Below are 27172 nucleotides of genomic sequence, written 5' to 3'. Positions count from 1 at the left end.
CTTGGGTCTAGTTCAAATCCCATCACTTATAAATGTGAGAAATCCAAGGTCGGGAATGGAGAAGCATCCAAGGTCATAAAAAACTGAGACTTGGACCCTAATCTTTGGGCTGCAAGTCCATTTGATGTTCTTTCCACATGTAAGCATGCCTAGATGTGTCTGGACATATTCATTAATTGTGTGTGTGTGTGTGTGTGTGTGTGTGTGTGTGTGTGTGTATAATATATTATGCATATAGGCAGAGAAACTGGAATCCAAGAAGTGGGAATCCTAAGTTAATCAGCTATCTGTTCCCTCTCCCAATGTCAGCTCTATTTTTAGAAGAAAAGCAAGTCCTAAGAAATCGATTGATATTAAGAATTTTATTTAAAAAATAAAACAACACCTCCCAGGGTCTACTGTGGAATTGTTCTAATCTAGCCCAAGCTCCTTTTCCTAGCAACAGCCTAGGCTGTTTTGAATGGATTACTCAATGCTTTGCAATGGCTGGTCAGAAGATGACCTTGAAGCCGTGCACAGCAAAGCCGTGCAAAGCAAAGCCGTGCATTCTTCTAAGACAGATTCAACCACGTGCCATGCTATGCTTACTGAGGCAGGAAATCAAACCTGGGTCTTTGTATTTTTTTTTTTTGGCAAGACATTTGGGGTTAAGTGACTTGACCAGAGTCACACACATAGTAAGTATCAACTGTCTGAGACTGAATTTGAACTCAGGTCCTCCTGACTCCAGATCCACTGCTCTATTCACTGCACCATCTAGCTGCACCCAAACCTGAGTCCTTGACAAAGATTTTCACCAATGGATTTCTGTTTAATCTTCAGGTAATCAGAACTCAGTTAAAGTCACTAGATGTTACTATTGCTTCAAGCTACAGTCCCTATATGTTGTTCAGTCATTTCAGTTGCATACAACTCTTCATGACCCCACTTGGGGTTTTCTTGGCAAAGACACTGGAGTGGTTTGCCATTTACTTCTCCGGCTCATTTTACAGATGAGGAAACTGAGGCCAACAGAGTGAAGTGACTTGCACAGGGTCACACAGCTAGTAAATGTTTGAAGCCAGATATAAACTCAGGAAGATGAATCTTCCTGACTTCAGGCCTGGCACTCTGTACACTATGGCGCCACCTAGCTGCCCATTGTCTCATGTCATTGCCCCACTTTTATAGCCAAATTTCTAGGGGAAAAAAAAGTTTTCTACTCTTGCTGCTTTTATTTTCTCACTACCCCTCCCCCCGACCCACTTTTTAATCCCCCATATTCTGGCTTCCAGTTGGACCATTCGTCCTTGACAAGATGACCACTGATCTCTTTGTTACAAAGGTCTCTGCTAAACAGAGTGGACTCTTTGTAGTTTCCCTGTTTGACCTCATCAGCATTTTACACTGTTAACCATCCTCTCATCCTTGACATTCTCTCCTCCTTGTGTTTCTTGGCATTCTTCTTCCCTTTCACCTCTCCGAGTCTTCCTACTCAGTCTCTTTGATGGAGTCATATCCTCTGGGATTGCTGTGAATAGCCCCTCCAGGGCTCTGTTCTAACCCCTCTTCTCTTTATTGCTTTTTCTATACTCTCCTGCGGTGACCTCATCAGCTCTCATGGGTTCAACTATTGTCTCTAAACAGATGACACCCAAGTCCTGTTGACTCAATTCTCCTTTGTGAAGTCTTGCATTTCCAATCACTTCCTGAACATTTCTACCTGGATATTTCCCAAGCATCTCTAACTCAGTCTATATCAACCAGAACTCATTCTTTTCTCTCGTAATTCCCTGTCTCTGCCTAAATTCCCTCTTTCTGTTAGGAGCACTGCCATTCCGCTGGCCATCCAGGGTTATGACCTAGGATCAGGCTGAACTCTTCATTCTCCCGTACCGCCTCCATTTATTCCACTGACAAGTCTTATTGATTTGACTTCCCTGGCTCTCAGGTCCATGGCCTTTTCTCCATTCATTGAGCCCCCATCCTAATTCAAGCCTTTATCGCAGCTTTCCCAGACCATAGCAATAGCTCTTAATTGATCTTTCCACTGGTTCCCCTCTCTCTAATCCATCCTCCACATAGCTTCCATATTGACATTCCTAGAGGGGAAGGGGGAAGGAAGTAAGCATTTACATAGAGCCTGCTGTGTGCCAGATACCATGCTAAGTGCTTTACAGATATTCTCTCATTTGATCCTGAAAAACAAGTCTGTGAGGCAGGTGCTATCATTACTCCCATTTCACAGTTGAGGAAACTGAGGCAGACAGAGGTTAAGTGACTTGTTCAGGGGCATGCAAGATAGTGTCTGAGGCCAAATTTGAACTCAAGTCTTCCTGACTCTGGGCTCCATTGCACTACCTAACTGCCTTTTAAGCCTAGGTCTGACCATGTATGCTACTTCTCTACTCAAGAAGAGTCCTCCAGACAAAACCCCCTCCCTTCAGACATCCAAAGGTCTTCAGAATCTGACTTTTATCCACTTTTCCAGGTTTGTCACCCATGACTTCCCCGCCACGCTCACCCTCTGGTCAAACCGGCCTCTTCACCAGCCCCTGACGTGACATTCCATCACCTGACTAATTTCGCCCTCTTTTGTCCTCTGTTAGACTTTCTAGAGGCCCCAGCAACCCCTAAGCCTCAACATCAATGCTCTCCTCTACAAGAATCTTTTCCTGATTCCTGCAGTTGTCAGAACTTTCCCCCAGAAATTACTTTGGTAATTTCTTTTCTGTATGTTTTGCATTTATTTATATGTGAATATGATGCTTCCTCCAATAAAACAGAAGTCTCTTGAGGGCAGAGATGATTTCATTTTTATGTTGGATCTGGGAGCATAGTTGTTGCTGGTAATAGCGTTAAAGACTATAAATATGTTGAGAAACAGAGAGAGTGTGGGTGGTAAGGACTTGGCTCTGGGTGAAGGACAGCTGCATCTCTAGGGTTGGGTTCTCATTTAGAAATCACTTTACAATCTATTAGATAGTAAACTCCTTGAGGGCAGGGACTATCTTTTGTATCCACAAGGACTCAGCACTTAGCACAGTGCCTGGCACACAGTAGGTACTCAATAAATGTTTATGGGACTGAATTGAATGGAACTTTGCCATAGAACCCTGCATCTGATGGAACATTTTGTGGATTGCTGCTATTACAGCACAGTGCCACCTGGCTTGATCTTTCTATAGTGTATTTAGGAAACAAATCTGTTTCATTAGCAACATATTACTTTAAATAAGGAAACTTTCCAGATCTAGTTCTATCCCCTCATTTTACAAAAGAATCACTGAGATTAAAGAGATTAAAGGACTAGCCCAGAGTCACACAGCTGATCAGTAGGCATCTAGGGAAACGAGCCTTATTGAAAAGCATGCATTTAGATGCACTTCTGGCATGGGGGGGGCACTGGGATACTGAGGCCCCAGAGTATTTCTGCTCATTGGTGCTGGGTGAATTCTTATTGATTACTTTAGGGGCAACATGCAACCCTATTAACATGATGGGATACAGATGGACTTTATCATAGAAAGAGAGTAACATGTCATGAATTGAAGTCTACTCATTAGGAATTTGTGACCAGTTGAGCAGGGTCTGAGTCAGAGCTTAGCTTTCTATGGTCCATAACAAAAGGGTTCAAAAAACAAATGAACGACATAAACAAACCCATGACAAAGCCAGAACGTTTAATCTAGCTAAGTGAATAAGCAACTGGTAAGCCCTTGAGAAGTATCTTTGAACACACAATTGACCCAAAAGTTCTAGAGCATGCTTATTTATTCATTACAAGAGATCCTTACAGATCTTTACTAGGCAGTGCTTTGTTATAGCTATCGCTGATTGAACAATATACATGAAAGCCATAAAACTGAAGATTACAGGATTTTAAACTAGGAAGGGTTTTTAAACTAGATGGCTCAGTGAATAAAATACTAGGCTTGGAGTCAGGAAGACCTGAGTTCAAATCCCGACTCAGACACTCACTAGCTGTATGACCCTGGGCAAGTCACTTCACCCTGTTTGCCTCAGTTTTCTCATCTGTAAATGAGCTGGAGAAGGAAATGGCAAACCACTCCAGCAGTTTTTGCCAAGAAAATCCCAAAAGGGGTCACAAAGAATTGGATATGACTGAAAACCAACTAAAACCAACTAAAACCAAACCAAAAAAACCCAACTACACAACAACAGCAATGCAATCCTCTCACTGTATGGATACGAAACTGAGGCCCAGAGAAGGAACTAATTGTTGCTGAATTCTAGTGCCTCTCCAGCTCCAACCTAGTCTTAAGGGTGTTAGTTGCTCCACAAGGAGACATCTCACCTCCCTAAGAATCTTCTCAAACCTGAATTGCCCAAGGTTACCCAGACAGGAAGTGGAAGAGCCAGAATTTGAATCCAGGTCTTCTGTCTCTGAATCCCCTGTTCTTTTCGCTGTGCTTACTTTCCTCCCCGGCATCCTGTAACTCCTCATTAGTGGGGTTCTCTCTATTCCATACACTTTGATGGCCCTGGAGTCATGTCACAATGTTATTGGTTAAATAGACCTTCACAGCCATCTTGCTCGATGTATTAATAATAATAATAGCTGGCATTTATATAGTGCTTTAAAGTTTGAAAAGTGCTATATATATTATCTTATTTGAGCCTCACAATAACTCTGCAAGGTAGGTGCTATTATCACCCCATTTTACAGATGGGGAAACTGAGGCTGAGAAGTTAAGTGATTTGCCCAGGAGCCCACAGCCAATAAATGTCAAGGCACAATTTGAACTTAGTTCTTCCCGTCTCCACACCCAGCACCCTAAGCACTGCATCACCTAAGTGCCTCAGATTCTAGTAAATGGGTCCTATTGCTAGAATCTTGGGCATTCACAGAAAACAGCATGAGCTGAAATGGTTAAAAAAGGTAACTCTTTAAGCTTGTAATTTTCCACATAAAATGAGGAGGTGGACTCGATGCTGTCTAACGTTCTTCTGGCTCTCACATTTTGTGTTCTCATGTCTCTTTCAACTCTTACATTCCAGAATATGTGTTCCAAGGTCCCTTCCAGTCATTTGGTCAGTTGACAAGCCTTCATTAAGACATTGCTATGTGCCAGGCGCTGTGCTAATTGCTGGTTATATAAATAAAGACAAAACCCAAGGCTCCCTGCCACTAAGGAGCTCTCATACTAGTGGGGGAGACAACGTAAAAGTGTACATATAAGATATACAGAGCATAAGCAAAATATAATATCAAGCTATAGGCAATGGGTGGGTAGGGAGCAGGAAAGGCCTCCTGAAGAACACAAGGTTTGAGCTGAACTTGAAGTAAACTATGAAAGTCAGGAGCAGAGATGATGGGGGAGACATGGGGGAAAGTCAGTGAAAAGACAAGAAATCATGTAATGAAGTGTCATTTTTGAAGCACAGCTAGTGTGCTGGTGTGGTGGCATCTTAGAGTATGGGAGGAGAGTAAAGTGGAAGAAAATTGAAAGGAGACTGCAGGTTGGGAAGGTCTTCAAATGCCTAACACATGATTTTCCATTTGATCCTGGAGGTAATAGGGGGTCATTAGAGTTTATAGAATGGGACGAGGTTGACATGATCAGGCTTGCACTTTGGAAAGATTACTTAGCAGCTGAGTAGAGGATGAGAAGAAGCTTGAGGTAGAGAGATCAAGCAGAAGGCTAGTGTGTTCAGGGATAAGGTGATGAGGACCTGCACCAGAACAGCAGCTATGTGAGCAAAGAGAAGAGGATTTATATGAGACATGTTGTGAAGGTAGAATTGACCAAATTTGGCAACAGATTGGGTGTGTAGGGTGAATGCAAGTGTGGGGTTGAGGATAATGCAAGGTTATGAGCCTGGGAAAGGTGGTGCCCACAAAAACAATATGGAGGTTCAGAATAAGGGAGAGTTTGAGAAAGAAGAATAATTAGTTCTGTTTTGGACTTGTTGTTTTAAATGCCCAGGAAGCAGCAAGTGATGAAAGACTGGAGCTCAGTTGAGAGGTTAGGATTGGATGTATAGATCTGGGAATCATCTGTATGGAACTGACACTAGACTCAATAGGAACTGATAAGATCACCAAGTATGGTAATACGAAGGGAAAAATGAAGACCTGGGAGAGAGGATTAGGTGGACAGCCAGAGTTAATGGACATGACTTGGAAGAAGATCCAGCAAAGGAGCCTGAGAAGGAATAGTTAGACAGAAAGGAGAAGAGTTAGGAGAGAAGAATGCTAGGAAAACCTAGAGAGGAGGGAGCAGCCAGGAGGAGAGGGTGATCCACATTGTCTGAAGCTACAGAGAGATCAAGCAGGATGAGGAATGAGACAATCCTCCCAGCTCTGACGTTCTATAACTTGTGATTTTCTGACCACACTTTTATCCATCATTTAAACAGTAGCAACCACTGGACCTCTGGAGGTTTTGGTTTAATAAGCACAAATGCGCACACACACACATCACACCCATGGGAATTTCAAAACATGGGTTGGCTGGCCCACTTAACAATTGATTGACACATTGTTCATAGATTATGCTAATCTATTCATTAGAATAGGTCCCTTAGAAAATACCTCAGTAGCATATTTCCATCTGAACTATGTATTTGAACCATGCATTTGAAAATTGCTCTCTCTTCTTGGAATATCTTTTCTCTTTCATTTTTCATCTGATGATTCTTACCTATCCTTTAAAGCCTGATACCTTCTTTGGAAATGTTTCTCTGATGCCCAGTTAGTATTGACCTTTCCCCTTCAGACTTCGCATAGACCAGTTTCTATTGTACTTATCATGTGTAATAGTGCGTTATGATTGTTTTGTGTTACATGCTTCAATTAGACTATAAGCTCCATTGAGGCTTGAACTATATTATTTCTAAATCTTCCATCTTTCACAATGCCTAGCATAGTGCTCTGAATACAAAAGGTGATTAATAGATGGTTGTTGATTTTGATTTGTTGACAAAAGCAATAGCACTTCGGATCATAGAGATACATGGGTGTGCTATTTTTCACATATTTTTAAAAACAGGCCTCTTGTTATATTTAATGACCAAAAAGGATCAAAAGTGATCATGTTCCATTTTTAATAATGAAAAATCCACATGTTTAAAATATTCTCCGGCATGCCTAGCTTGGCAAATACCATTGACCTTCATATTATTTCTCTGGACTCACTCATGAACTAGCCAGCACTTTGGTGCTGGACAGCTCCCTTTGGCACGGTAATGCAATAATTTATTAAAACTCCAACAGTTAATTAACGAGGGTGCACAAATATCATGCAAACATTGAAGCTGTGCTCACAAACAAAACGTGCATCATGGACAAAGAGTATACCAAAAAATCTTGGAGACAGGAAGGGGGATGGAATGTTCAATAATTTCTGTACAAAAACGCAGGGTGCTTTTTTTGTGGGGGATAATCTGTAAAAGATGCATCATAACGTCTGGCATTTTCAAAAAGAGAAAACTGTATAAAAATAAATATCCTATGTACAAACACACACACAGGCCAATCCAAGGTTAGGGCCATCACTGCAAGAGAAAACATAGATGCAGGTTAGTTTCAATGTCAAGTCCTCAGCTTATTTCAAATATGGGTAAGGCTGGGATCCCATTTTATGATGGGAAGAAGACTCAGACTGATTTCTTGTTAGACAACAGGCTTCCCTAGGACCAGGACTCCCAGGATCCTTAATATCCTTTGGCTGCCCCCCTCTGCCTCCATACAAAGCTCTGGACATAATACAAGTTCTTGTGACTCTCTAGCTAAGACTTAGAACAGTTAGTTGTTCCACAAGGGCAGATCTTATCTCCCCCAGATCTTTTGACCCCTGGAAATGGACTTGTCTCCCCCACACCCTAGCGAGAGTCCCAACCAAACTGGTTAACCCCATTCTCCAGCCATGAGAGGCAATCTTAGGAGCCTCTATCAGAAGGCAATGTGGATGCTTGCCTTACACCATCCATCTTTTAGTGGGCACAACTAAATCTAAGATGTTGAAGATAATAGCCCCAGGCACAACCTGCCCTGGGCTCCCTTTCCTTTTAAAATTCAGCTCAAATATCACCCTTTCCAGGGCACCTTCTTTCAGCCACCTAGGTCTTAGTCCTAGGAGTTCATTGATAATTGTTGCAACTCTAGAATGCATTTGTCATAGATGATTGTGTGTTATAGTTATCTTGCAGTGGAGATTGGGACACAGACCAGACCTGTGATTCCTTTCATAGAGGGAACTTCTGGGGGCAGGAACTTGTTTTTCCAAAGGAGGCTGGAACTTTCTCTGTATCTTTTAGTACTTGAGAGCTGCTTACTCAGTCGGTTGGTTGACAAGCATTTATTAAGCTCTTACTATGTGCCAGGCAATGTACCAAGAGCTGGAGATACAAAGAAATGCAAAAACGTGGTGCTTGGAACACTCAGAGGTGTAGTGACTTACCCAGGGTCACAAAGCCAGTATATGTCAGATGCAAGATTTGAATCCAGGTCTTTCTGGCTCTAAAGCCAGCTCTACACACTACACTTTGCTGTTTCTATTTGTTCAAAGTTAGTTATTATTGCTCTCTCCTTTAATGAGGAGGTAAGCTCTTGGAGAGCAAGGTCTAGAGCATATCTTTGAATCCCCAGCACCTAACACAGTACCTCCCACATGGCAGCTATTTAATAAATGCTTTTTGTTGAATTAATTAATATGCTTGTTTCCTATCCCTCTACTAGACTGTAGTCTCTTTGAAAACAGGGGTCATGTCTTGGTTTTTGTTTTGGCAAGGCAATTGGGGTTGAGCAACTTGCCCAGGGTCACACAGCTAGTAAATATTATGTGTCTGAGGCTAGATTTGAACTTAGGTTCTCCTGACTCCAGGGTCGGTGCCTTATCCACTGTGTCACCTAGCTTCCCCTGGGGCCAAGTCTTAAGTACATTTTATACCTCCTCTAACACCTAGCAGCTCATCTGTACACAGTTGGGGCTCAGTGAATGTTTGTTGGATCATTGATTACTCCTGGTTGGGGGAGGTGAGGGAATTTAGCAGCTGTGGCTGAAAGCCCTGGCCACTGTGTCCTCAGGCTTGGCATCCTGAGATTAGCCTGAAGTAGACTTATTCCCACCTGACCTAGGAATGATGGTGACCAAGATGAACTTCTGAAATCCTTGGGAACAAGGACTCCCTCTTTTTATTCTTTGACTTGGCCATCATGGAGACTGGGTTGTCAATTTAGATTTTTATCAAAATGGGCTACATTGAAATATTTTTGTCTGAAGCTATCACCTCACTGGGGGATGTGGGAAGAACAATGACTGTGATGACCTTGAGTGGATTGTTGTGTAGGGGTGAAGAGATGGCAAATGGCTGCCCCATGAACTGTGAGCAAGGGTTGTCCCAGTCACCCCTGCCCAGAACTCCTTCCCCCTGTGAGAAATGCCTCTGAATCAGAGGAAGCAGACTGGAGCAGAGCCTGCTGACCTCAGAATTAGAATTACCGTGGTATAGTGGAAGGAGCACTGATATTGGAGGCAGAGGGCCTGGGTTTGAATTCTAGTTCTTCTACTCATTGGCTGTCTGGTCTGGGGCAAGGAAGTTTACCATTCTAGACTGAGTTTCTCTCCTCTGTGAAAATGAGGAAGTTGGATCAGGGGATCTCAGAGATCTTATATAACTGTAAATTCTAGTTAATCGCTGTCCATGGGTTAGGGAACACTCCACAAGCAGAGTGACTCCCATTTCTTTTGCAATAAACAGTTCACAACAGTCCAGAGAGAGATTTTTTTGGGGTGAGAATTATTATTCCTTTTTTACAGATGAGAAAACTGAGGCTGACTTGATATACCTATGCTCATACAGTTTCAGAGCAAAGATTTGAACTCACTTCTTTCCTGACTCTAATCTCACTTAAAATCTACTTGCCAAGGGCTAAGGCTTATTATAATTTGAGTAGTAACTGCCAGAAGAGGTAGAATGGTCTAAGTGACCTTTCATGGTACTCTGAAGATTAACAGTTAATTCAAAACCAATTTATAAGTATCTCTCAGAACTCCTTGGAGAAAAAGTGCAGCGTGGAATAGATGAACCTTAGTGGTGTGGGAACCACACGAATTAGAGCTACCTGGATGCCAAATAAGGAGTCATCTAAAAATATATCTTGAAATGCTTGCTGGGTAGTATAAAGGGGAAAGGAGGGGTTTGAGAAGAACATATTTATCTGGAAATGAAGGTGATGTAAAAACAGGACATAAGAGTAAGAATGAAAAAGAATGCATCCTGAGTGCTTGAGGAATAGTAACAATGAATGGTGGGTGGCCCTTCTGCTGAGCTGGGTTTGCTTATATGTCTATAGAATGTGTACAGGGATATGTGTGTGTGTGTGTGTGTGTGTGTGTGTGTGTGTGTGTGTGTGTTCACTGTTGGGAAGACATCTCCAAGTACACCTATCCCACCAATGCACTGCAGGCCCTCAGGAAACCCTACCTTATTCCAGCAGCCCTGGACTGGCAAGCCATCTTCCCCCTGTAATGGAGAAGGACAAAAGTAGGGCTCAGACTCTTAGGCAAGTAGGAAAAGTTTAATAACCTTGGGCACCTGCAACCTATATTTGAGGCTGATTAGGATGAGACTAAACAACATTTTGCTTTACTTCTTTTCTCGATTGCTTGCTTAAAGGTGGATGTTCCAGGTAGTTTGGTCTCCTGGGTTTGGCGCGAGCCTAGGGCTTCTGTGTGGAAGAGGGGATTTGGGCACCCTAAATGAAAGATCTAGGAAGTGACTTTAAGTTATTCTGCATCCCTTGGCAACCCATCCACAGATCTGGCCAGATTCTACAAAGGACATGATGGCCAGCCTCAGGTCTCTCTTGGGATGGGAGTCCCTTAAAGGATGGGATCAGTTGGGTGGGAGCCATTAGTTCTGATCAATTTCACTCAAATGCAATTAGCGGAACCTAGTGTTCAATGCTTCTCTTTGAGTTAGTGGTGGACCTTCGTTAATAGGTTTTATAAGGGTGGAAAGCTCCAGGATTAGGTATCTTATTATCCTAATAATGACAATGACCATTTTAAATTTAAATGTAATTATTTTTATTTAACAAAATTTATTTTTCTTTCTCTTACCTTTTCTATTGTTTTTAAATTTAATATGTTCAACAAACAAAAATCTTTTTTCTCACCCTCCCACCTCCCCATCTGCAAATAAAACAAAACCCTCATAACAAATATGCATAATCAAACAAAACAAATTCCTACACTGTCCGAAAAATATGTTTCATTTTGCATCTTGAGTCCAACCCCTCTCTGTCAAGAGGTGGGTAGCATGCTTCAGATGATAATTATAATTTTAAAAACCCACGACAAGAACAACAAATATGAAAGCACTAAAAACAGCAAAGGGGAAAGGCAACATTTCTACGGGATGTTATTAGGGGGAAACACCTCTTTGTGATAACATTTTCTCAATTTGATTTGTTTTTGAGGGAGGAGGAAGAAGGAGAAGATCGAGCATAGTTGTTTCTCGGAATCATCCTCACTACCCTTTGATAGGTAGGGTTTCAGAAACAACATGAACTCGGACTCTTCCACAGGAAAAGGAGCCACCACTGGCCAGAGTGGCGTTCCCATTGGTACCCCAGTGATGGGAGGAGTGATGTGATGTAGAGCTCAGGACGGAGCGAAATGAAATGTTAGGTGTGTGGACAGGAGCAAGGGGGTCAGGGAGTTCTGACTTGCAGATCCAAAGATGACCTGGGGAGTCATAGGAACAGTTTGTGGCAGGTAAGTTTGGCAGAGGAAAGGGCCCTTGCTGGTTATTGATGGGGGCTTGTGGGAGAGATGGAAGAATTCCCTATGGAGAAATGTTAGTTGGCATGCTGCATGCTCAGGGTTTAGCAGAATGGGAGATCTGAGAAGAGGCTCGTGCTCACTCAGCTCCCCAGCCCAAAAGGTTTCCGAACTCTCATAGCAGTGACTTCACACATGGGCTCTAAGAAACATGCCCTGTAAAAGTATCATTGGTACCCCTCTCCCATTCTTGACAATCCTCTCCCTCTGAAGATGTCTCCCATCTGAAGCTGATCACACAGGATGGTGTCTGCATATATATGTGTATATATGTGGAGGGCAGGGGATGGTGAAATGGAATGAGACTGGGCCAGTCAAAGGTCCTAATCCAGGCTTATTGAACTAGGTGGAATGAAAAGACCATCAAAGCCTCCATGCCTACTCATGGCATTGAGAAAGAGGTAGGAGCTTCCTTGGCACAGCCATAGTTAGGTGCAGAAGGTGAATATTAATAATATTAACAGTAATAGTAATAGCTTACTACTATGGCCAGGCATCGTGCTAAGCACATCGCATTTGAGCCTCACGAGGACCCTGAGAAGTGCTATTATTATCCTCATTTGACAGTGAGGAAACTGAGGCAGAGGTTAAGTGACTTGCCCAGGGTCACACAGCTAGTGTCTGAATACAGATTTGAACTCAGGTCTTCCTAACTGTAAGCTTGTTCCATCACCTAGCTGTCTGGAGAAACAACTTGTCAGAATGGGGAGAATACAATATACTCTCTTTTAACCTGTCCTAAAATCTCCTTTATTGCTTTCTTCTTTCCTTTCTTATCTCTCTTAACTATTCTCTGTAGCTTCGTTCTTCCCCTGGTACTACCGCCAAGGGTATTCAATGGTGAATCAAATTCTTCAAAGGGAAGGCAATCTGAGGACAAGGGGAGAGGCTCTTGACTTCAGTCAAACAGGATGGACCCCTTTTTGTTATCTCAGACTAGAGTATTTCTAACTGGCTGGCCTGTTCCTAGATTTTGGAGAACAAGTTAGCACCAGATAGCGGTATAATCAAGGCAAGGGTGATTGGCACCGATTGTCTCAGGCACAATCTGGAAGAAGGTGCAGGGCTGTAGGAACTCTCAAGGTATTCCATAGCCCCACAGGAGAGACTGAGCTTGAAGAATTATTCTGGGGACACAGGGGAGGGTCAGAAATCAGAGAGGCAGTGTGGGGAGAGGAGAATGCGAATTGTACTTGGAGCCAGGAGACCCAGCCCCAACTCTTCTGCTTTCTAGCTGTGTGACTTTTGGCAAATAATGTAACCTCTCTGAGCCCTGGGTTCCTCATCTGTAAAATAGGGGCAATAAAACTTGCCTTCCTTAACTCTCAGAGTGTCCATAAGAGAAACATTTTGTAAACCTTAAAGTGCCATGGAAATGTGAGTTATTATTAGGATGAACCCAAGTGAGAGTAGAGAAATAATCTCAACTATTAGAAGTAGGACACAAGGGCATAGTGGAAAAGAGCATTGGCCTTTGAGTCAGAGGACATGCATTCAAATGCCACCTCTGATGCTTACTACTTGAGTGATGTTGGATAAGTTACTTAACTTCTCTGGGCCTCAGTTTCCTCATCTGTAAAATGAAGGTATTAGACTAGATGGCACTTGATGTCTCTTCCTCCTCTGGACCTATGATCCTATAATTTTAATTCACTTAACCTCTCTGGGGCTCAGTTTCCTCATCTGTAAAATGAGGGGTTTGGATGAGATAGTCTTTAAAGTCCCTTCTAGCACTATGCCCATGGTCCATTGATTCTATGGACTTGCCCAGTATGGCAAATTTTGTAGTCCTGTTGCAATGTCCGGAAGTTAACTGGCTTATAGTCAAGGTTTACATTTATTATTCTTCCAGTGAAGGGTGTGGGTGGGAAGGGGAAGAATGTCCAGTGTTAATTCACAATTTCAGGTTACATGGTCCATAAGAGAAAGCCAAAGGAAGACAAGGAAAGGCTAAATATCCATTAGAGAGGCAGATCCAAGCAATAAGAGCCACATGTCTGGGGTTGTTAGAAAGCAGGCAATGACAGATGGAGGGAGGAGGCATGCAGGAGGAAGGTCCATGAAAGCCAAGAGAAACCAAGCAGGAAAGGGAAGGTAATGCCATACCAATGGGCACGGGGCATCCAGTCCGTCCAGCCCTGGTAACCCCGGCTCCCCCTTCTCTCCTTTAAAACCTCGATGTCCCTGTTCACAAAATCAACCACGATGATTATTTGGGTCAGAGATGGCCAGCTCCATCCCAACGTAGGAGAGGCCTCGTCCTTCCCTGGCCAGGACATAAGACACTAGAGATGCCACATCCAGGAGCCATGATTTGTGGGCAGATCTCCCCAACATAACTATGACTGGTCCTTTGCTTATTGAGGAATTCAGTGTCTAAGCCCTGGGAAAGTAGGCTCAGGAAAGGTCTTGATTTCTCTCTTCATCTTTACTCCCATCATGGATAAACATGGTCCAATATCTTAACAGAATTTTAGTGAAAAATTATAATTACAATTAGATTAGAAGTCCCTTAAGGGCAAGACTGCATGGTTTTGTAATCTTTATATGCCTAGAGTCTTGCACACAGTAGATAACTTAGAAACTGTTCATTGAATTGGATTGAAGAGTATCTTGATACAGGGTGGAGAAAGCTTTTAAGCTCCACAAATTGTTCACTGATTGACTGATCGATTTGGGGGACTCCTGATAAACATTGGCCTGTTTTTTCTAATAGTCACAAAAGACCTTTCCCCTTTAAGAATCTTGGTCTCTATTGCCAACTCTTTGGGTGCTGAGACTATCCTTGCTGTAGGCAGAAGGAAGCAGGCTGAATGAAGTAACTCCCTGGCTGGCTTTTGTCCTAGCAAGGCTTGAGACAGATCATCTACCTGGGGAGCTGAACCCTAGTGTCCTGTGTATCCAGACCAAGTGAGGACCCAGATTGTTGGTAGTTGATTGGAGGTGGTAAAGAAACAAAGAAGGATAACTCCATCGTTGGCAGCTGTTACTTGGGCTCCCAAAGTCAGTCCCAGCTGAAAGCATGGGCCTCCTCTTGGCCAATCCCTTTCCTCCTGGCTTCCTCCCCTCTAGCACTTTATTTATGAAGCTGCTGAAAAGAAAGGGATTTTAACCAGAATTTTGTATGCTGTGGCTTTGAGCCCAAACCAACAGCAACCAGAATTCCTCTAGCCCTTAGCATAACAGAGGAACTTTGGCATCAGAGCTGTGATAAATCATTTCACCTTTTAAGCTGAGTTTTCCTTCTTTCTTCCCAATTTGTGAACCTCAAGGAAAAAACAAACAAACAAACAAGAAACCACAAATACAAGCGATTAAATTAGAACATACCAATGGACAGGGGGCATCTAATCCAGGCGCTCCTTGGTCTCCCTTATCCCCTTTAGGCCCCCTAGAGCCTTTCTTCCCCCTCTCCCCCTGTAAATAATGGTTCAGGCCAAGAAAAAAAATAATATCAAAGCTTTAGGATCATCCATTGTATCAAAGTTAGAGACAGAAAGATACAAAATAAAACAAAAAACCAGAAAAAATAAAAAAAATAGACCCTCCTAATTAATATAGTTTCTGTAGGGATGTAGATATCAACTCCAGGCATCTGCAAGTGTATAGGGTGTGTGTGTGTGTGTGTGTGTGTGTGTGTGTGTGGTTTTGTCCCTAAAGGGAGGGGCTGTCCAAGGTCGATCTTGCCATTCTCTTTGCTGGGTTCGTATAGCACATTCTAAGGGGTAAGATTGGCCATGGAGCCACTTCTTTCTGGGGTGTCTGGATCCTGTAATGCTTCATCTGATGGCAATTTACCCTCAACCAGCTCTTACTTTTACTAGTGGCTAGTCATTTCCTAGTGATGTTTGACTCAGGATACTCTTGCAACTGGGCTCGTATTTCCCAACATGGGTGGGGGTGAAGGGGGAGCACTCAGACTGAGGGTGGAGATTGATCATAGGTAATCAATGAAAGGGATAAAACATGGAGCAGCTAAGGGGTAACTACATGTCAAACTCTTGCTTTTAATAAAGGAGCTAGGAGGTCTTAACTTCTATAGAAAGAGGAAATCATCTTAGAACTAGGGGTATTTTAAAGACCCATTTACAGAAAATAGAAAATTTCCCAACTCACCTCCTCCCAAACCCTCAGAGTTACATAAAATGAGATGAAAGAGGATTGGTCAAAGAGAGGGTTTTATTCAGCATGTGGCAGGGTTAGAAGGTACAAATAAAATCAAGCAACAGAGATGTCTAAAAAAAGTGGAAAATAAAAGAGTTTAGATAAAATAAACTCAAAATTGGAAAAAGAATGGATGGGAAAGGGATATGGCTGGGAGAAATTGTCTACAGGGAAAAAAAATCTCCAGGGATGTAGAGGGAAGAGGAAGGAAGATTCAGGCTAAAAAAAAAAAAGGCAGCAGGGACAGAGGTAAGGGAACAAGAGAGCCTGTAGAAATAAGAACCAAACACTCAGCACATGTTCCACATGCCAGATGGAGCATTTCGGAAAGTGACTGGCTTAGCTTGGAGAGATGACCATCTGACTTTTTCTGTTGGGTGATTCAAAGGCTACACCATGGCTTCTACACCAGTGTGTTTGCCACCACCATTTTTAGGCAGAAGATGTTATTCCTTTCTCAGACGTTTCCCAAACTAAAAACTGCATGTGGGCCAAATTCCTAGAGAACTTCTGGGTAGAGAAGACAGATGATGTTGATACAATTGCAATTTAGGAATGGGGCATTATTATATTTATCTGGTGTCTGTCCTATTTGGAAAATGTTAATATTTTTGGCATTGAGTCTTAGAATGACTATTATGACTTTCTCAAGAGGACTAAGAGCTATCTTAAAAAAAATTTTTTTTGGTAGAATGTTAGCTTGTTGAGGGCAGGGAATGGTTAATTTCTGTCTTGGTAACCTCAGGGCCTGGCATATAGTAGGTACTTAAAAACACTTGCTGAATTTAATTGAACTGATAGAGAGGAAAGGAATATCATTTCTTAGGCTGGACTTTGATCAAATGACAGGAACAGCAGAATTTCCCTGCCTTGGATCAGCCCCATGATCTATCCAGCCCAGCAAAGAAAAGTAAGAGCTTGATGGCTAAACTTTGGGGCTATAAAGGACACTTTTCAGTGATTTAGAAGTACCGTCTTTGGAGAAAGTCAGTGGATTCTTTATAGAACTTTCAGATGAAGGCCTGAGCAATTTCCCACTATTTTCCAGACTTTCTTTTTATTAAATAAGCCATTCCTAATTTGCAAAGAGGAAGGGAAAGGCCACTGTCAAATTCTAAGACAGTAAAGAGAAAGCATTTCCTCTATGGGCCATCATTGTCTATTTCATTGCTATGAAATTCATAGCAATTTCATGAATTTCACCTCCACTGCATCTACCTCCAGCACCATCTTTGACAAAGTGGAGTAACGGCTCTATCCCTGGCTTCTCTGACCAATATAGCCTGCTCTTTGCCATCCCCACATGGCTGCCTATGAAGCCCTCGAATCATGGCTTCCATGGCTCGCTCTGACCTCAAACCAACAGAAAGAGTTACAGGAATTTAGTTTGAATACTTTAGCAATAGCAATAACAATTAAGTGAAACCCAAACTCAAAAGAAAGGAGATAGAAAGGATGTTAATAAGCCAAACTGTGGTTGGAATGATCATATTTGCTTGGAACCACAAAGTCTTTGTGACTTTGCCCATAGGCAATTCTAATTTCCCATCTTGTCTGAAACGCGGATTCTGTTTCTGACAGTTAGGTCTTGGTGGAGTGGGAGGAAGGCTGAAGACAGGCAGCCTGGTGCAGTGGACAGAGTGCTGGAATTGGAGCCAGGAAGATTAGGGTTCAGATCTTGGCTCTGATGAGTAAGTATCTGTGTGACCATGGGCTTAACCTCACTTAACCGCTCTGAAGCTCAGTTTCCTTATCTGTGAAATGAGATGGTTGGGTTAGATGGCCTCTAAGTTCCCTTCTAGTGCTAAATTTAGGGTCATATGCACCACACAGGCTACTTCCCTTCTCCCCTCCTCCCCCATCCCTATTAATGGCCAGGATTAACAGGACCAACTCTTTGTAGGCACTGTGTAAATATTTACTGAACTGAAATGGAATCAAATTCATCTTCATTGGCAATGGAAAGAAAAAGACAGCATCTATATTGCCCCATCACATGCATTAATGGCATCAGGGACCTGCCAGCAGACTAGCTGAGTAGCCAATGGGGCTGGCCAACCAGCAGTCTTAGCTACACAATGAGAGGGACTTCCTCAAACAGTAGCTACTGTGTCAGATATTTAACTTCCTTTCCAGCTCTGCCAGGTGCCTTTCCCCATTAGAATGTAAGCTCCTTGAGGGTAGAGACTGTGTCTTCTTTGTATTTGTATCCCAGTGATTAGCACAGCGCCTGGCACACAGTAATACTTAATAAATCTCTCTCTCTCTCTCTCTCTCTCTCTCTCTCTCTCTCTCTCTCTCTCTCTCTCCGTTCGTGTCTCGATGGAGCAATGCTATATTTGTGGGTGCCTGTGGGCCATGCCCTTGGCAGAGCACCATGCTTCTAGGGAAGAGAGAGCAGACAAGAGCTAAGGAAAACACTATTAGACAGAGGGAACAAGAAGAGAGTGGGGAGAGGCTGATCTTTCTCGGGAAGGGCATCTATTGTGTTAGGACTCTGTCATCTGGGATAAGGAAAAGGTAGAAAGGTCACCACTTCCCTAGACTAAACACAGCCTCATTATTTTAACCAGGGCATCCAGGTTTCTCAGGAGTGAGCACCATGATGAGAAATCCATATGTGGATGGGTGGAATGCATTTTTAAGTAATAATTTTAATTATTGAGCCAATCCTGTTAGCATGACCCCTGGATACACAAAGATGTAGATGGGCAAGTTAATTAAACCATACTAACCTACTAGTTCACGTGTGCTGGCTAACTAGGTAAAATATGTATTTGTTTCGCTGAACATTTTAGACAGGCCACACCCTGGGGTTAGGCAGGTCCCAGATGGGACACCTGGGTTTAGACCTTTCTGTCTAGTTTCTCTAAGAGGAATTACAGCTGCAATTTCACAAAGGGCTGGCTGCTTAAATCACCTAGACTCTTAGACTTTGACCTGAAATTCCTTCCCATCCTTGCCAGTGATTTCAGATTGAATTTGATGCTTGTTTGTGAGTTTTAGAAAACCTCAGTCCAGTGTATTAATGCATTTAGACATAACACTGAAGATCATAGAATTGGGGCTTGAAGTGACCTCAGAGGGCATCTAATTCAATTTCTCCATTTTATAGATGAGGAAACTGAGACCTCCCCAAGGTCACAAAAGTACTAAAAGTCAGAGGTGGGATTCAAACCCATTTCCTCTGATTCCAGGGTCAACAACTTTCCCACTGTCCTATGTTGCCCTCTAAGCCTGGCTAGTGGGGTACCAGCTCTGAAAAGTCTTCTTAAGCCTTTGAAGACAGGCTCAGTAACATGTCTGTTGTCCAAAACTCAGCCTTGGAAGGTTTGTCACCAGGAGGCTGGCTATTAAGAAATGGATTTTTTGGGCAACAACTCATCTACTAAGGTGCGGAAGGCAGAGAGAGTACTCCTACTGATGAAATCACAGATTCTTGAGATACTGAAGCATAATTATTTACAGCAACATGGCCAGAGAACACTAGACACAAGGTTAGAAGGGCTCAAATCTTCCTCTATTGCATTAAGAGTACATCCTTTTGAGTATCCACTGGGAGTCCAATCTCAGTATGTATTACAATGTTATGCATCTCACTGGAAAGCCCTCTAATTTAGGGTGATTTATCAAGGAAACTGAACTTCCTCCTTGGGCGGGTCATTTCAAATTGATCATTCCACCACATCCTGAAGGCATTAGTAACCAAATGCAAGGAATTCAACTCCTGACTCACCCGGTTTCCTTTGTCACCGGGTGGTCCGTGCAAACCCTAGAATAAATCAGACGCAAAGCTGTATTAACAAGCAACCCCCCTGATGGTCCTTGGGCCCCTTCCCTTCCAAGCTTCTGAAAGCTCTTTACTGACATCCAGCTCTAGGTGGGTTGGAGGGAAGGGGAGCACAGGGAGAAAATTTAATTATCCCCATCTTGCAGACTGGAAACCAAAGGGAAGAGAGCCCAAGTAAATTGACCTATAAAATACAGGATGAGTTATGGGCAGAGCTGTGAATGCTACCCTTGTTTCCTGGCTCCATGGTGGGGAAATGGGCTCTGTCCAGGTGGTCTCTCATCGGGGCATTGTGAGCCCATTTAAATGAATGAATAACTGGCCCTTAGGGCATGTCTTTGGAGCACATGAAAGGCAAGCAGGCCAATGACTGTGGCAGGGAGGCCCCCATGTTGCCATTCTGTCTGCCTCCTCCTTTTCAAACATGTTGAAGTGTGTTTTTTTTTTTCCCCATTCATCTCAAAGGCTTGAGTGCTGCCCTTGGACTTGGCTAGTGGGGCAATGACAAGCTGAAGTGTAGGGTTGCCCTGCCGCACCATAAAAATGGCTTGGGCAGCTTGACCCACTAGACGGGCCATAGTATACATGGTATACAGAGTATACAACACATACAACATGGTATACAGAGTATACAACAATGACAGGAATAAAGAGTCCCAGGATTAGAACTTGGTAAATGGTCTCTTGTAACTGGGTGGACCTTTCACTAAGTGAAGTAAATGGCTGGCTGTATAGGGTAAATCTAAGGAGCTCCAGGGGGCATTTCGGTACAAAGATATTTCTGCTTTCCTCCATTTTGTCGTTGTTTAGTCCTGTCCAACTCTTTTTTTTTTTTTGGGCTAGGCAATGGGGTTAAGTGACTTGCCCAGGGTCACACAGCTAGTAAGTGTCATGTGTCCGAGGCCAGATTTGAATTCAGGTCCTCCTGAATCCAGGGCAGGTGCTCTATCCACTGTGCCACCTAGCTGCCCCCCTGTCCAACTCTTCATGACCCCACTTGGGGTTTTCTTGGCAAAGACACTGGAGTGGTTTGCCATTTCCTTCTCCAGCTCATTTTATAGATGAGGAAACTGAGGCAAACAGGGTGAAGTGACTTGCCCAGGGTCACACAGCTAATAAATGTCTGAGGTCAGATTTGAACTCAGGTCCTCTTGACTCCAGGCCCAAGGCTCTATCTACTGTGCCACTTAGCTGCTTTCCTCCATGGACCCACTGAAATAGTTATTAAAGTCTTAGCATCAAGTACCTGGTTTCTTTCAATTAAGACTAAGCAGCATAGTGAGGGGTCATAGAAAGAATGCTAGATGTCTCTGCAGTGAAGAGAGACCTGGGTTCAAATCCTGGCTCTGATACCTACTAGCTATGTAACCCTAGGCAGAGGGCCTCTGTTTCCTTATGTGTGAAATAGGGATAATAGTATTGGTAATACTGAATTCATAGGTTCATTGAGCTTGGCCATATAAAGGTGAGTTAAGACACTGAGGGCTCTAATCATTTTAAAAAGATGTCAGTTGGCCATATTGAGCTGGTGATGCTCTCTTGTGAATGATCACATTATAGGTCTCAGGGTCAGGAGACATGATTTCCCCTCTCCCCAGCCACCTTCTAATATGTGACCTTAGGCCTTACTGCTCTCTGAGCCTCAGTTTCTCTTTGCAAAATGAAAGAGTTTGGACTTTGTGACTGACAATTTCCTTTCTAGCTCTTGGATTCTCTGAATCTCTCCCTGGGATAGTTCCCTAAAGTTTTGATGGAGGAGAGATGAAAGGGATGGGACAGTGAGAAGCAGGACTGTCTTGTTGAAAGCATTGGACTGAGTCAGGAGGGATGACTTCTAGTAGTCTGAGTTTAGGACTCACTTATAGGTGACATGATCTCAGCCAAGGGGTGTAGAGAAGAGAGCAATGGAGTTAGAGTCAGAGCACCTGGGTTCAAATTCTAACTCCATGATTTGTTACCTGTGTGTCCTTGGGAAACTCAACATCTCTGGGAGGTTTCCTCATTATGAGGCAGAGGGGATGGTCTCTGAGATCCTTTCTAGGTCTGAATTTTATAATCCAATGAGTATGGGTACTATGGGTGCTGAGATGAGGCTACTTATCTCTCTGCTACAGCATTGACCAGGTACCCAGTCCATGTTGGCCAACTCTGAAGACCTCATTGGGTTGGGACCCAAAGCCCTGCCTTTGCTCTTGGAGCTTTCCCTCTGTGTTCTGCCCTGCCCCTCCCCCCACCAAGTTCAATGTCTTCACTTGTGATTTCTGCAAGAGCAGCAGGAGAGACCACCCCTGGGAGATCAAGAGCATCCTCAGCCTCCGATAACAATGTGAGGGTGAGGAAAAACTTACAGGAAGCCCAGCTGCTCCCATTGGTCCTGTGATCCCTGGGTCTCCTTTGCTGCCCTGAAAGAGACAGAGAACAAAGCAACACGTGATCCTGTGTGACTAGGTGATTCATGTCCCTTGACACAAGTTTGGCTTGTCTAACCTGGGACCAGGAGATTTGGAATTGGAGGTGACCTTAAAAATCATTCAATTTACCCTCCCCCATAATTTTACAGAGGAAAAGGAGTCAAGGAGAAGAGATTTGCCCCAGATCACATGGCTAGTAAGCAACAGAGTCAAGATTCTTCCATGAAGGTCCTCTCTGCTGACTAGCTCAGATGGCCAGCTCCTCCCTCATCATCACAATCTCACATAACTGGATATAGCCTGGTTTGACAGACAGAGTAGTAGACTCTTGGTGGATAGAGCTGGGATGACTTTCATTTGAATTCCATCTGAGACACTAGCTGTGTCTCCCTGGGCAAGTTACTTAACCTTTCTTCTGCCTCAGTTTCCTCATCTATAATGATAATAGCACCTACCTCAGAGGGATGGTGTAAGGATCAAATGAGATCATATATGTAAAGTATTTTGCAAACCTTAAGTGCTTATATAAATGTGAATGATTGGGGCATTATCATCTAACTTCCAACAACATATGGTAAAATAACAGTAGCTTACATCATTATGGTCCTTTACATTGGGCTTGCCCCATAGACCTGCACCTATGAGTTAGTACAACATGATTAGCCCATTTTACAGATGAGGAAGATGCCTTAATATTGTGCAATCTGGTTATCTAGGCTTGTGCCTTATTGCTTAGGGTAATGTGCTCTTCCTAAGGTCAGGAACTGTGGCTTATTTCAAGTTAGTATATTAAGTTAAACGACTTGTGCCAGGTCACATAGCTCATAGGTATCAGAACCAGAATTTAAGCTCAGGTCTTCAGACTTTAAAACTAGTGGCTCTTTCCCATTTGTCTCCCCAATGCCCCAAGGTGCTTGGGATTAGGTGCTTCTATGGTGCCAACCACAACCTCCAAGACAGGGAGGGAAGGTAGGCAACCAGAAGCCATTCTGTAAAGTCTCAGTGGACAGAGACACACAACATAGATACAAGAAATCTTCCCTATTCAGTAGCCTGAGGCACCAGCAGGGGAGAAAAAAAGAGGTAGGCGGAGAGGGCATAGAAGATGAAAAGGTTTGTAGGCACTTTCCATCTCATTGGACTCTCCTAAGAACCTTGTGGGGCAGGTGATAGTACTATTTTTATTTCACAGATGAGGAAACAGGCTGAGACAATAACTAATTTGCCAAAAGTCTGACATCTAGTAAGTGTCTGAGGCAGGATTTGAATTCAGGCCTTCTTGACTTCAAAACCAACACTAGCCCTCAAATGATAAGGTACAAAAAAGGAAAGATATGGCGGGAACTGGAGACAAGGGTGGGTTCAAGTTATCCAGAAGGAGGTGAGTACGAGAGGGGATGGTTTCAGATATCACCCCATGGCCTCAGAGTCACAGAAGCCATCACCATAATGAGAACAGAGTGCTGGATTTAGAGTCAGGAATCTGGGTTCAGGTTCTTAGCAAATTCCTAGCTTTAAGACAGGGAGAGAACCTGGGATTTTATAGGCATAGGGAAATCGCAGAGGAGGAAGCTCCTGTTACCAATGCAGATCAGCACCTTCTTCTGCAGGTTTTAGACTTGGAGAGCATGTTGAACCCATGGGCCACTGACCCACAACCTTCCTGAGTGTGGCCCCAACCAGATTAAAATGCAATCGGGAAATAGTGAACAAGATAAGCAAAAATACAATAAAACTTGATGTTAATAGGTGGTTTTTGAAGTCAATCTGCAGCTTGCGGGGCTGGATCCTTCTGTCTGATTTACTGGCACCTGTTTCTATCTGAGATTGATATTACTGGCTTGGAGCACTGAAGTTAAGTGACTTGCCCAGGGTCACACAGCCAGGCTGTGTCAAATGCAAGACTTCAAGATTGGGCTAGTAATACTTGAAACTCAGAGGACTGTGGTGGAAAATGTGCTTTGTAAATGTTAAATCATCATGAAGATATGGATTATCATGATTATTTCATCAGCATCAGCATCTATTCCTTGGTCTGGCAAATTGAGGTGACCCCGTGGGTCACTGACGAGGAGGGGGGAGGAGGAGCCCACTGCTGAGGGGGAAGGAGGGAGCTATACCAGCGAGGGCGCATAGACTCATGACTACACGAACCAAGAGTTAACACTCTAGCATTCGTGAGGCATCGTTGGTGGGACCGCCTGGTGTCTCCGCCATTCCCCCTAAAGCTGCACGTTGCCTCCAGGTTATTTCTTTCCCCTTTCAGGGCTATCTTTGATGTTTATATCATCCAGTTATTACCTAGTTCCAGCCCTGGGGAGAAGGGGAGTGTGACCGTCCTCTGCTGTTGCTCTGTTTGGGTTTAAGTGGTGGCTGGGGCCAAGGGAATAGGAGCTTATCCCCGGACGAATGGAGGCAGCTGGAGAGCTGCCAAGGCAAACCCCATCTGGAGACCGAAACTGAGAAGCAGCACCCAGAACTTCTCTTGACAGTGTACGGAGTGCTAAATTTGGAATAGGGATGCTGGTTCAAATCCTGACACTGACAGTTACTAGCACATTGCTTTTTCTCGTGTAAAATGGACGTAACAAGGTGTGTGATACCTACTGTGCGTTTTGCTGAGTGAAGCACTTTGTAAACCTCAGACTACTATACAAACAGGAGTTATTATTGTTGTCGTGGGTGTTGGCTGTGTGACCTGGGCAGTTAGTAAACTCCTCTAGGCTGCCTTCTGTAGAATGAAGGGATTATGCTCGATTGTTTCTACCAAAGTGCCTGGAGCATGACGGATGCTTGGTAGATCCTTGTCGACTGGCCTATTCTGAGGCCCGTTGCAGCTTTAAATCCTGGTCCCCTCCATTCATCCCACTGCCCAGATTTGGCTGGCACAGCTTGGCTGAGCGGGTACACTCACCCTCTCCCCTTTTGGTCCTGCCGGGCCGGGAACCCCAACTGGTCCTGGAGTACCCTGTGGGGTTTGAAAAAAAGAGGGGGTGGTCATGGCCCTGGTGATCTGGGCAAATCTCATTAAGGCACAGCTGACTCCTGCAGGCAAAACTACAGTGGTTGTGGAAGAAAATCTGGGGAGCCGAGGCTTCCTTTATTTGCCGACAGTTTTCAGGGTTGGCAAGGCCAAGGTCAGGGATGGTTGTGCAGCTGCAGTCCGGCCCCTTTTGAGCTTGGGGGAGGGGCCGGACTGCTGATTTCAGTCTCCCAGTTCTGCAGAATTGAACCCTTTTGCCTCACAGCCAAGCCAGCCAAGCTGAAAACAGGAGGAGGAGAATAGCTCATTTTCTGAAAGCGTTTGAGAGGAAAGTCACCGGAGCCTCCAGAGGGGAGAAGGGACCCCGGGCTGGTAGGCTGAGTATCATGCAGGCGGGTGGGCAGGTCACCATGCCATGGGGAGGAAGGCAAGATGCACACACAGAGAGAAGCAGGCAGAAGAGGGTTCCACTTATTCTACTTCCCTGAGGACCCTGGCCCCCTAGAGCAACCCCCAACCTCAGCCCTTTATCCTCTGGGAAGTGTGGGCCTTTCCCTTTCACCTGGAGGCATCCATGGTCACCACAACAGATCTCGGGAAGGTCTCTAAGGCATTCCTTCAGTAGAAGGGACGTAAGGTCTAGGACCAAGACACCTGTGCTTACCTGGGTAAGCCTGTTCCTCCCTCACAACATTCCCTCTCCTGCCTTTGTGCTGGCCACCCGCCATGCCTGGAATGCCCTTCCTCTTTACCTCCACCTCACCGAGTCTCTCCCTTCCTTTAAGATGTGGGTCATGAACCACCTTCCACAGAAAGCCTCTCCTGATCCCCCTGCTGGAGCCCTCCCTCCAAGCCTCCCCACATCCGGCCACTTCCTACCCAGGTTTGTATTTATTTACTTTCCTGTTTAAGTTGTAGATACATTAAATGTACTTGTCTTCCCCACTGGAATGGAGTCTCTTTGTGAGTGGGGATTGCTTTATTCTTTGTATCTGTACCCCAAGGACAAAACACAGTGTAGTACAAGGCGAATTGTAGGTGCTAATGAATACTTGATTGATTGATAAGTTTTCTTTTAGCTACCTTCATCTTTCTCCATATATGTATACACACATACATCATACACATATGTGCATATATACATATATGTACACATACACAGGATGTCCCCAAAATCTTAGTGCATTTTTGTGCTATCAAAGATTAAAGCTGCACTAAGACTTTTGGGACAGTATGCATGTGTGTGTGTGTGTGTGTGTGTGTGTGTGTTGTGTGTGTGTGTGTATCTATATCTTGTATGGACCAATTTATATAATGCTGCCTCCTCCATTAAACTGTGAGTTCCTTGGGAGCAGGAACCTGTTTTCAACTTTCTTTGTATCTCCTGTGGTTAGTACAGTGCCTGGCACATAGTAAGAGCTTAATAAATGCTTTTAAAAAATAATTAATTTAATAAATGCTTGTTGACTGACTGTGTGATTCCTGGTTCTTGATCTGTGAGCTAGTGTTAATTGTTGACCTCCCATCCTCAGGGGAGTTAATTGGGTCCTCTCACTGCCTCTTGTCAACATCTATAACAGCAAGCATGGTAGGGCAGCTAGTGTGGTGGCTGGCCCTGGAGCCAGAAGCTCTGGGATCGAATCCCTGCTTCACTACAATTCACAGTCTAGGTGATCCTGGGCAAGTCACCTTCCTGAAATTTGGTTTCCTCATTTATCTGCTGAAAATAATAAGACTTGTGCTGCCTAATTCCCAAGGGTGTCATGGGTGAGGAGTTTTTAATCCTCATTAATTGAGCTGAGAAGACCTTATAATTATTCTGACTGAGAAACAGCAGAATTGAGATGGGCTGGGCTGGGTTTGGAGGCAGTATTGCCTAGAGACTGCTAAAGCACCATCAAAGCTCAGAATTCAGCAGTTGGCATTTCAAAAGTCTCTGTTCGCCAGACCAAAGCTAAGCTAGACTCAGTGTTTGCCGATCTGACTTAGAAGGATCTCCTGTCTGTGAGCCTGGGTGTTGTGGGTTGGTTTT

The 27172-nt window shown here is 43.8% G+C and overlaps 1 protein-coding gene across 1 annotated transcript in view; it reads right to left on the bottom strand.

Annotated features, from left to right (window-relative positions):
- Nucleotides 1-10481: 10481 nt before the first annotated feature.
- The window catches only part of LOC110200071 (uncharacterized), a 120588-nt gene continuing 103897 nt past the window's right edge, over nucleotides 10482-27172 (bottom strand). Inside the window, 5 exon segments of the mRNA XM_078150753.1 lie at nucleotides 10482-13976; nucleotides 15123-15209; nucleotides 19693-19728; nucleotides 22095-22148; nucleotides 25072-25125. Of these exon segments, the coding sequence (XP_078006879.1) occupies nucleotides 13743-13976; nucleotides 15123-15209; nucleotides 19693-19728; nucleotides 22095-22148; nucleotides 25072-25125 (465 nt within the window). The 3' untranslated portion in view covers nucleotides 10482-13742.

The sequence above is a fragment of the Phascolarctos cinereus genome, unplaced genomic scaffold (assembly GCF_003287225.1).
Source record: "Phascolarctos cinereus isolate Bilbo 61053 unplaced genomic scaffold, phaCin_HiC Scaffold_3;HRSCAF=262, whole genome shotgun sequence".
Classification (NCBI taxonomy): domain Eukaryota; kingdom Metazoa; phylum Chordata; class Mammalia; order Diprotodontia; family Phascolarctidae; genus Phascolarctos; species Phascolarctos cinereus.
The sequence above is the reverse complement of the archived record's forward strand: the minus strand, read 5'-3'. Positions and strand labels throughout refer to the sequence as shown.